Source organism: Misgurnus anguillicaudatus, chromosome 19 (genome assembly GCF_027580225.2).
Source record: "Misgurnus anguillicaudatus chromosome 19, ASM2758022v2, whole genome shotgun sequence".
In the NCBI taxonomy this organism is placed as follows: domain Eukaryota; kingdom Metazoa; phylum Chordata; class Actinopteri; order Cypriniformes; family Cobitidae; genus Misgurnus; species Misgurnus anguillicaudatus.
This window is the reverse complement of record NC_073355.2, coordinates 14,281,513-14,292,838: the sequence shown is the minus strand read 5'-3', so window position 1 is coordinate 14,292,838 and position 11,326 is coordinate 14,281,513. Positions and strand designations below refer to the sequence as shown.

The 11,326-nt window shown below is 38.5% G+C and overlaps 2 protein-coding genes across 4 annotated transcripts in view; one reads left to right on the top strand and one right to left on the bottom strand.

The window, feature by feature from the left end:
• ppan (peter pan homolog) overlaps window positions 1-11,326 on the bottom strand; it is a 70,984-nt gene that overhangs the window by 45,476 nt on the left and 14,182 nt on the right. The gene's annotated exons all lie outside the window — the stretch shown is intronic.
• trip10a (thyroid hormone receptor interactor 10a) overlaps window positions 58-11,326 on the top strand; it is a 29,593-nt gene continuing 18,324 nt past the window's right edge. The window contains exons 1-2 of one of the 3 annotated variants that reach the window (XM_055188646.2): window positions 58-342; window positions 6,289-6,404. In XM_055188646.2, the coding sequence (XP_055044621.2) occupies window positions 319-342; window positions 6,289-6,404 (140 nt within the window). In that variant the 5' untranslated portion in view covers window positions 58-318. The remainder of the gene's footprint in view (window positions 343-6,288; window positions 6,405-11,326) is intronic. The other 2 variants (XM_055188640.2, XM_055188655.2) reach the window with 2 other exon arrangements.

Below are 11,326 nucleotides of genomic sequence, written 5' to 3'. Positions count from 1 at the left end.
TGTTTTTGAGCAAGTTGTCTCACTCTCTTCTGTAGATGCAAGTGTGTTAAGAGCTGGACACTCGATCCGGCGGCTCCTTTAAGAATTAGAGATCTGGGAGTGACGCGGCAGCGCGATCCAGTTGATCCCGCTCGCTCTGCGACAAAAATTATCCGTGCCAGCCAAATAAAGTTGCTCATACCAGATGACTGTTGTATAACGTTACTCATCCCGGAATGTGAACAAAGGAAATGTGAACTCGCTATAGTTGATGCTTTAAACATCTGTTACTCTTGTGATTTGGGATAACTTCAGTGTTAGCGATAAGAGAAGCCGAACATGGATTGGGGCACTGAGCTTTGGGTAAGTTCTAGCCTAAGTAAATTACCTCACTGTTTTATGTTATATCTCACTTTGCGACTTTATTAAACGAGGTTGATGAACTTTTCAGCTGAGTAGACGCGCGCGAAAATGTTACTTTATGGCAAATAACGCACAACATGATAAAACCCACACAAAAGCTTTTCGCGGTTTATTAAACGGCATTTATTCTGTTAAAGTTGTCAGTATAACGCGATTAATTGTCTCAAATAAACGCAAACATGCGCGTTACCGTGATGTTAAAGTCATTGCAACCACAACAAACAACAACAGTGCTGTTAATTTATCCATGGCTGCCCCAATTTTCATCTAACTTACAGTCGTTTTCTTGTTATCGCGAGATGTTATAAATAAACATTATTATTTGATTTACAGCACTATTTTACTCTTCTGTAGACGAATACGTGACTTTATAATGTTTACACTAAACTTTTCACGACTTAGTCAGTGTCACAGGCATTTTAATAATTCCCTTGTTTACCTGGACAGCTTCTGCCAGGACAATCTACTGGTTTGCTATTAATAAATAGTTTTTGTAAAAATACGTGATGAAATCGAGTTGTTGACCAACACTTATTGATTGGCATGTTTTATTTGGTGAAAGCATTTATTTGGTGTTTATAGTGTGTTTGAACCTGTAAACTTTTGTGCTGCTAACGCAATGCTATACAGTAGCGTTAGATTGAAACATCATCTTCATCAGTTTTAGGATCTCGTCCACTTTAACTGAATGGTGCAGCATCATCACTGGCATGCATTAGAGCTCCATTTCCCGTTTCCTCATCTCTGTTATGTCCCCTGTACAAAAGTTCCCATATTTTTTCCCAGCCAGATTTTACTGACATCTCCGCATGCATGTAGCCTTACGCAGAAGTGAGTGTGGATTTTTCTGACCTCATTGCTGTTACTCCCCTTAGGCCTCCGTGCCCTGTCCCCTTTACATCATCTCGGCCATTGCACCAGCCTCATTAGTTTTGGCCTAATTTATTAAATGCACACCATCCAGTCCACTTCTCTGTGTTTATTTTGGAGTTTTCATTTCGTAAAAACTTTGTGCCATCTTATTATTATGTTCTTGTCTTATTTTGGCGAGCGGGGGAAATGCCATCAGATGGGTTTCAGCTCTATACTAGAGAGAGAAGTGAAAGCTAAAGTGGATTCTTGTGAGCTTCTGTTTTTCAGTTAGCGGGTGCACATGTCAGTGGTTAAAAAGTTTTGAATGATTTGGACGACGTGGAAATGAGCAAAGGGAAAGGGCGAGGATGATCTGATAGGATTACCGTCACTCTAAGCGACGTCTAACCTGATTGGTCTAGGTTGGGTTAGTCTCTAAATGACATTTCCGTGGCTTGACTAAGACATCTGTCCACTCCCTTGCTGTTAATTCATAAGCTATTTTTGGCAGCTCTTTGCTAAGTTTCTTTCTGCCTCAGTTGTTCAGTAAGAAAAAGGGTGGCTGATTTGTGTGTTTATTGCTATAAATTCTTTCTCGATGTTTCAAGAAACGGCACAGCGGGCTCCTTATTAAGTTTTATTGCATGATGAATGACAGTGGTATGTTACTGTGGACTGTCGCTCTGTGATTATAGGTTTGCAGTTCACTATGTGAAGGAAGAGTCAATGTGAGTCTTGAAGTACAAGGAAAGGTCAAGACTTGACCGAATACAATGCTACAGATAAGAGTGACCCTGCTGTAAATTTAGCCTAGGCTTGTTTTAATAGCTTGAATGGTTGTTTTCAAAGGGGATCTCTGCTAGTTTTAAGATAGTAAAGATAGCAGCTGATGTGTGAATCCGTGCTAAAGTCTCTGCTGCTGATGTTGTTTCAGAACTACATTCAGGATGACTCACAGAAACATTTGCATTACATTTCCATTCACGCATTTTATCCAAAGGGACTTGCAGTGCATTACAAGGTATATCATGTGTGTTCCCTGGTGCAAAGGCAATGCTATACCTCTGGGGTATACAGGAGTGATCAGTAAACGGTAAAGAAATGTGTGTTATATTCAATGATGGAAATTGCAGGTAATCATTATGTACACTTTAGCTGGGGACAAATGTTATAAACCTTAAATGTTCTGGGACCAAAGTGCTGTGTGAATGGGGTTAAATGGACTTTAATGGACCCCAACACTTAAAAGTTTTATTGCAGGTTAAAATTGCAGTTTTAAAGGACTTTAAACTTTTTAAAAGAGGCATAAGGGTCTTATCTAGCGAAACGATTGCCATTTTTGGCAAGAAAAATAAAAAAATGCACTTTTAAACCACAACTTCTCATGTTCCTCTGGTCCTGTGACACACCAGCCCGACCTCACGTAATTGCGTAATGCCGTGGAAAGGTCACGTGTTACATATATGAAACGCACATTTGTGGACCATTTTAAAGAATAAACTGACACAAAGACATTAATTAGTATCATTCCACATACAATAGCATCAGAACGGTCCTCTTTCTCCACACTTGTAAACACTGGGGCGTAGTTTCGCATACGTCATCCGTGACCTTTCGACGTGATGAAGTATGACGTCAATTGCAATTTTAAACTGCATTAAAAGTGTTAAGTGTTGGGGTCCATTAAAATGAAAAAAAAAAAATCCTGGAATGTTTTCCTCAAAAACATAATTTCTTCTTGATTGAACAAAGAAAGACATCAACATTTTAGATGACATGGTGGTGAGTAAATTATCACCTTTAAGTGAAACGGCTTCTGAAGTAAGAAAAAAGGAAGGACGGGAATTCGTTCATCAAGAACTGATTGGATTGTTGGAAGTTGGTTCATGTTGATAATTGCTAATCATTGCAGTCTTTTTCTGAGTTCCCCCTTTTGCCATTCCTCTTGACTGAAAGTGAAGGGAGAGTTTCGAGGGGGGTGGAGATTAGCATTTTTGATTAAAGGTTATGGTCTGTATGGACCGATATGTTTTAAAATAAAATAAAATTACCAGTTAAAGGTCCAATAATCGGTAATAATAACAATAACTATGTAAAATACTACTGACAAAAAACTTAAAAGCGGATGAAAAATAAGTTAAAAATGCAAATGTGCTATTAAACTACTTCAAGTAAATAATAAAGGTCATGGGGTTTTGGCTGACAAAATAGTTTGAAAACCCCTGACTTACAGTAATGCCAATTTGGGGGAGGGGTGAAGAACTTTACGAAAACAATGTCACAATGCCCAACTACAACAGCATTCTTTGTTTTACGATCTGTAAATTTCTTTTATTTACTGTGTTGACATTCCTGTCAGTACAGATATACACAACTGATATGTTATGCGACACAAATAATTGCTCTCATCACAAGAAGATGCACACAAACAGTCGTGTCAAGTTTGTAATTATCATCGACCTCACGAGACAGTTGTTTTGTTTAAAGTTGTAAAGTGCTTTATTTTTGTAAGTAAGTAGGTTGTGAGGGGGTAGGGAATGCTTTTCTTGTCCTATATTAATGGACTCCATTTTGAGGAGAGAGGAGGAGGAGGTGGAGTCCGGGACATGGCCCGTCTTGTTAGGAATGTCATCCCAAAAGCACCTCCCACTTTACCACTTCAAAACACGTGTATGTCCAGGCCGACAGAGGTAGTGTTGGGGGGCTGGGAGACATTTCCAGATATCATCACTCTCAAACGCTCAGGCCTGTACTTGAAATTGCTCCACCAAATAAGGAACTGGGAAAAGGCACCCGAACCAGACTTCTCATCTTCTCTTTCATTTCAGTACTGTTTCACATTTGGAGTAAATGCTGACAAATGTTTGACAAATTAGCTCCTAAGTCAGTGTTTTTTTTCCCTGGGTGTGCTAGGAAATGACATGATATTCATATTTTTGTTGAGTATTGTTGAAGTACAGCAGGAAGTAGAGAAGACTTACACTTCCTGTGTCCTGTCTGCTCAAACGCTCATGACAGGATGAGTTTATAGCCGTGAGGAACCCCCTGCCTCCCACAGATAACATTACTGAGGGTCAAGGGTTGTGGGCAGGCAGGGAATCTCTGGGTTGTAATGTGTAGGCAGATGTGAAACAACACATCATCTGCCCTAAATGTATTATTAACCTAAGCTGGACCATTCACAGATGAGATGTTACACTAGCTGTAAGCGAGGTCTAGTGGGGTGTTAAAGTGGATACATTTAGAAGCGCAACTTCTTCGTTTTAGCTTACTGCACAATATTTAATAAAAATATTTTTTGCGAAACAAAAGCATTAAGTCTATCTGTCTTGCCTGTCTTTCTGTTATCTGCATTGGCTTAAAACTTTGACTATACTTAATTTTTTGAAGAATTAAAACTTTTCATTTTGTTCCAAACCATTGTGGTATGCACATTTGGATGTTTCTATATTTTTGATATCTTGCAACTCTTTTGCTTATCCTTACAGTTATAGTAGCATGCTAAAATCTTTGCAAATAAGTTGTCAAGTAGCTCAGTATGCTTCTGTAGCTCAATTGATGATGCATTGTGTTAGCAACACAAAGGTCGATCAGTTCGAACCCAGGGGCCTGATACAAAAATGAATGCACTTGAATTAGGGATGCATAACGATTTATCGCAATTAATCGTTAGCAGAATATTTTTTTTACATCATATTAAACTGAGTATAATATATATATTGTTAGTTAAGGTGGTAGGGGTGGGTGGGTGTGTGGGGGCCGGGGGTGTGGTAATCAAAGGGGGCGGGGCGTACGCCTCATGATGAAAATTAAAATATTTTTAAAACACTCAAATAAAACTTAATTTTAAGAAACTATGACAGAACATGAACACATACTAGATTATTAATGAATTAAATGTTTATTACCCTTTAATAAACCCAAACTGCAGCAGATGATTGATAGCGCAAAAATTGTAAAAACGGATTATTTCCCACTATTAATTACATGTAACTACTGTAGCATGTAAATAATGCACATATCGTAAATAACGTGAGCGCTCAACAATTATATAGAATCAACAGGCATGTAACAAAATCACCAGCTAACTTACTTTAAATTTGCAAGAACTATAGACTAATACAATAACAGGCTTAAATAAACCCAAAACATAAGTCCACTTACAGTTCTCACGGACACGTGTTTTATCAACTGGCTATACTCCAGACATGACGGACCACGTCTTTATCTCATTTCGGCCATGTGGTGCGCGTGCATGCTCGAGGTGTGAGGCGCGTCCTTGCTATTCTCCAAGATGTTTTATCAACTGGCTTGTTATCCTCCAAACAATGACGGTCCGGACCACGTCTTTCTCATTTCGGCCGTGTGGCGTGCGCACCGCTCATGTTGTGAAGCGTGTCCGCACTATTCTCCGAGATGCACTTGACAGCCTTTTGTGCAGTGAAATAATTATTATTTTTTTGGACGACCTAGTTAAGGCGGTAGGGTTTCCCAGCTTAGGCGGGCCGCCCGAACTGCAAAGTGCTGCAGGAAACCCTGTATATAAATATGCACACATGCATGTATAATTTTAGGGTAATTTAATGTATATATAATAGAAATTATACATAAATATACAAATGTATATACACATGTAAACATTTCTTATACATGCATGTGTGTGCATTTATCTATACAAAGTTATTATAAACAGTTGACACACATATATGATGTAAACAAAAACTTGAATTCTGCTATAGATTAATCACAATTAATCATTATGCATCCCTAACTTGAATGCACGGTCACTTTGGAAAAGTGCATCATGCCAAATGCATAAATGAAAACGTAAAAATATGCTAAAGACTATGATCATCTGATTTCTTTCTGATGGACCATGACCATAAACCCGCCTCAATATGACTAGTCAATGAGTCAACCTACTGACTAGTTGATTTGGATTAATTTCTAGTTTTGCACGTCCCTAACAGCAGCTGTTTAAGGACAGTGTTGACTTGTTTCTTGTTTTTTTGTTAATCCGATTCTTTGTTACAGGACCAGTACGACATAATTGATAAACACACACAATCTGGCCTGGACTTGGTGGAGAAATATGTGAAGTTTGTGAAGGAACGAACAGAGATTGAACAAAACTATGCAAAGCAACTTCGGTAAGTAATTTTAACAAGGTCTCTCCAGTTTGTGCAGCTGTAGGTGAATGTGTATACAGTGTGTAAGTGCTCACATGTGCGGACCTGCAGCGTGTGTTCGTGCAGAGCTGTTTCTCATTGTGAAATAAATGGGTCATGTGACTTTTTTGGGACAGAACAGATCTTGCCGGCACCTCAGAGAGTTACCATTGGCTTTGGACCAGGGGATAAGCATATACTCGCATGATAGTTGGCTCGCTCACCACTAGGCCTTGACACTCACTCGATTCTCACGCTTGTCTGTGTGTATTTTGCAACTCTGAGAGAGAGAGAGAGAGAGAGAGAGAGAGAGAGAGAGAGAGAGAGAGAGAGAGAGAGAGAGAGAGAGAGAGAGAGAGAAAGAGAGAGAGAGAGAGAGGAAGTGGGAGCAGACAAACATATGACTAAGCGGATGTGGATACATATAGTGAAAGATCTGGCATCTAATTATATTTACATTTTACATTCATCCAATTTGTTTTTAATCAACTAGTTAGCTAGGTCAGTTAAGTATTTAATAGTTTTTCTGCATGAGGAGAGGTCAAGAATTTTATTAGCAACACCAGGGTCATGGGTTTGAATCTTATGTTTCAATAAAATGTATAGTGAATAAGGGTGTGCGATAATATCTTAATTGTTGTTTTAACTATATGCAAATCATATTATTGAGTATGTCACTCGCATTTCAAAAAACAGCATTCAGTGGCCACTGTTCACTGTTGGCTAAATTAAAGGAAAGCCCTCGTGTGAAGTCGTGCAGATGTTTAACATTTGGTCACTTATGTTACAATGTAATATTTTTGCTTTTTGCATGTATGGCACATGGTGCACCGAACAGTAGAACAGTGTTTTGTAATGGTATTAATTGAATGCTTTAGTTTTAAACAATATCTTTTCATTCAATATATTTTTTGTCATTAATATCAAGCTATAAGAATATAAGACTTTTACAAATGTTTTTGAAGAATGCAAAATGTCATCCATTTATAGTTCTCAACATAATCACAGAAATGATCATGAATGTTCTGTACTAATTAGGGCTGAGCGATTTGACCTAAAATCAAAACCTCGGTTAATCTAACATTTGACATTGGTTACGATTAATAAACGATTATTTTTTGCCTCAGAGTTCACTGACAAGGTTGGAAAGTTTAGGGCACACCTTAAATCAGCCTGCAATGCAATTATTCACATTTTTCCCAAAATAACTGCATTACTGAAAAATATTAAATAGACTTAACTCTATGCAGATGATGTCATTATGTACAATTGATGAAACTTTCAGAATGGGAAGTTATGAACCAAAGAATCATACAACCCCCATGACTAATTATAGACATAAGATACATACATAATAAGTTGTATCCAGATAGCATATTGTAATGAGATGAGTAGGGCAAAATACATACTTGGACTGTATCCTTTACACGTTTCTTGTATTTAATCCATTTTTTCTTAACTGGGCACTGATGTCTAAGCAATTTATTCTCATCTGTAATGCTTTTGGTGTTAATGTAGACTAGAAGTTCTCCCGTTCTCTCTCTCCGTCATCTCTGAAGTGTCTAATTAAACTCACGCAGGCGCGTCTTTTCGCGGTTTTGAGTGAGTGAGATGTGATGACATTACCCGGGCTGCTTAGAGACCCATCGGTAGATTAAACTGAGCGCGTGTGCGGTAAAAACCCGATCGCGCATTCCGTATTTTTGTCACAGGTGCCTGCACATTCGCGAATACTTCTTAAAAAAAAGTACTGTGCTTCTTTTGGGCACTAGATGATCCTGCTGCTCAGTTAAACAGTGTTTGAGTTCTCCTCCATGTTTCGCTGTGCCACTGACAGGACGGGGCGGAATTACGCAACATCACACGCAGCAGTTTGTTTTTAAAGGGAAAGTATTAACAGGATTAAAAACCGAAATAACCGACATGATAAAATAATGTCGGTTAGAGGTTCTGAATTTCGGTTTCGGTTATTTTTCGATTAATCGCCCAGCCCTAGTACTAATGCTGCGTTCCAGGCAGGTTTTTGAGCCCGTAAAATTACGACTTCAAACCACGACTTTGTAGCATTCCAGGCAAGTCACGCCAAACTACCTGAGCAGAAGGAATTTACTTCACCTTAACATGTCCATGCGGCAATATACTTTCACGACATACTTATTGTTTTAGACACATAACATTGTAATATATAATCGTGTGTATTATTTACTATTATTAGGGGTGTGACGAGATTTCGTGCGACGAGATTAAATGTGTCTCGCGAGATTAATTTTGTCACGAGATTTCTCGTGGAGGTGAAATGCTGGCCGTTTCTCAAATAAAAGACTGCATCCTTCGGAGGTCGTATTTGTAGACTAGCTAGTGAATTATTTAGTGAATATTAACAATTATAAAGTTTACTAATTATTTTTTTACTAAGATTCAGCTTTCTGTTTGAACCTTTTACAGTGCATTTTATTCTGTCTTACTGCGTGTGCTTTTTTGTTTCAGTTTCCAATGTTGTTCGTTTGGGAACTCGTATGAAGTTTGAGATGTTTGTCTGTCAATCAGTGTCAGATGTGAAGTCTCAGCAGATTAAACCCTCACTCAAGAGTTTACATGATTTAATGTCGGCATGTTCTTGCTCAAAAATGACAGTGACTGTATCTGTGACTGTGACTGTATGGACATATATTAAATATTTAAATCGATTTAAACATTTTTTGGCTAAAAATAAGCATTTCTCCGTGTAAAGTGAAAGTGAAGATAGCATCCGCGAAACGAGTCCACCATTGCCCCCTGTAGGCATTTGTTATAATACATAAAGCTTTTTATTTATAGACCACAAATATAATGTGTTTGTTAATGTAATGTTGTTTAATGTAACTTGGTTTTGATACTTTATTTGAACCAATTACTATTGCATCCTTCGTTATGTAATTTTAAAGCTATTGCTCCCTTGGGTCTATTTTTATTACCCAAAAATAACAAATAACTTCATTATCAGTTAGCAAAGTAATTGTTAGGGCCAGTCCTTGATTAGTTAAAACATTTAAAAAACGATGTGATTTCAATTTCTTAGTCATTTATTTTATCATTGAGGATTTCTTTAAAAGTGTAAAAATATTGTCTTGTCTCGTTCTCGTGCACCCAATTTCGTGTCTCGTCTCGTCTCGTCTCGTGGATTGAGTGTCTCGTCACACCCCTAACTATTATTATTAATTTGACTGCAACGTTATATTGTGTTAAAGTGTATTCCCACCGTGTACCACTTGCAGAAACACTGCATCTGTGGGGGCCGCCATTGTTGTTTTGTATGGTTTCGCGGGCTATGTGACGTCAGAGCTCGGAACTGGGAGTACATTGATCTAGTATGAGTTCACAGGTGGGAAGTCACGGGTTTGACTGCAGTTCCAGGGCACTTTCACGGGTAGAAGGTTGGAAAAACACAGGTTACAGGTTGCCTGGAACGCGGCATAATTTGCATTTTGACTATACATTTCATTTGTCATGCGTGATTCAAACCCATGACCTTGGTGTTGCTAGCTGCAGTTTACTATTTTGTAGTTCATTAAAAAGTAGCTCTGTCATAGTTTTCTAACTTTCTATTTGTACTAAAGCTATGACTATTGTGAAACATGTGGTTCGGTCAATAAAACACTTCCGCATAGTATGAACTTGTATATCTTCGCTCATCATGACTCCTTGTTCCTTACCTCCTTTTGGTGCAATTAAAGAATTGAGATGTGCTAAAAGATTGCAAAGCTTGGTTGGTTTCCGGTTCATAGGAAGTAGGAGCAAGGAAACGAGGAAGCATATTGAGCAGCACACCTACTCTTTGCTAACAGTGGTAAAGTCATCAAAGATTTAAAATAACACAAATTAAAATAGGAATTATGAAGTAAACAGAAATGTTAATGACCGACACTTCAATGTTATCTAATGTGATTGAGGTCTCTGAAGGTGCAGGTCAAAGTGATATGGAGCCTTGAAATACATTCAGTCACGTCAATCCGGATTATTTTTGTTTCCGGGGTTAATTATTGCTTAAAAAGGGCCTGTTTGGCTGATGCAGGCTGGTTTTAAGAAACTTTATCCTGAGCAAACCATGCATGTTGAGGTTTGTAACAGTTTGTGCCAAGACGATTTTGTAATTGTAGATTAAGTCAGTGGTTCCCAAACTGGGGGCCGCAAGATGGTGCCAGGGCCCCCAGTTTTATGACATTTTATAAAATACATTAATTTATCATGAATTCTGTGTAATTAAACCTAAAAAATAAGGCTACTAACCAACAGCACTACTTTGTATAATTTAATATGTTTTGTTTAATTAAAATATTACATTTTAGAACTGTTTTTTGTCATAAATTTTCTTTGGGGGTGCCGTGAAGGAATTTGCCGTACACAAGGGGGGCCGCACGCTGAAAAAGTTTGAGAACCACTGGGTTAAGTGGCTATACATCTATAAATCAGTGAAATATACTGTATATACACCAATGAGCCATTACATTATGACCACACCAATCTAGAGCAATGAGCCCACATGGCAACCAAAAAATGGCCCAGGTGCAGTTCACAGAGCAGTATATATACCAGCTATCGGTGAATAGAGTGTTTGGTGTCAGAATGGGAAAAGTGGGTTTTTCACGTGCATATCAAAATTGGTGCGTGGATGGCCGAATGACCAGCAGCATCCAGTTGCGTGTTATATGAAGCTCAATGATGCCAGAGGGGAGGGGGGATGCACGCATTATTTACAGCGACCGCAGGTCCACAGTGTGACAAATCACAAGCAGCTACAACAGTGGTGACCGGGGCAATGTGTCAAAACACACAGTTTACAGGCCTGCATAGCCAATGACTCACCTGGGGTCTAATAATCAACAATGCATGAAATGGGCCCACAATCATAGTGTTTGGGTCATGGA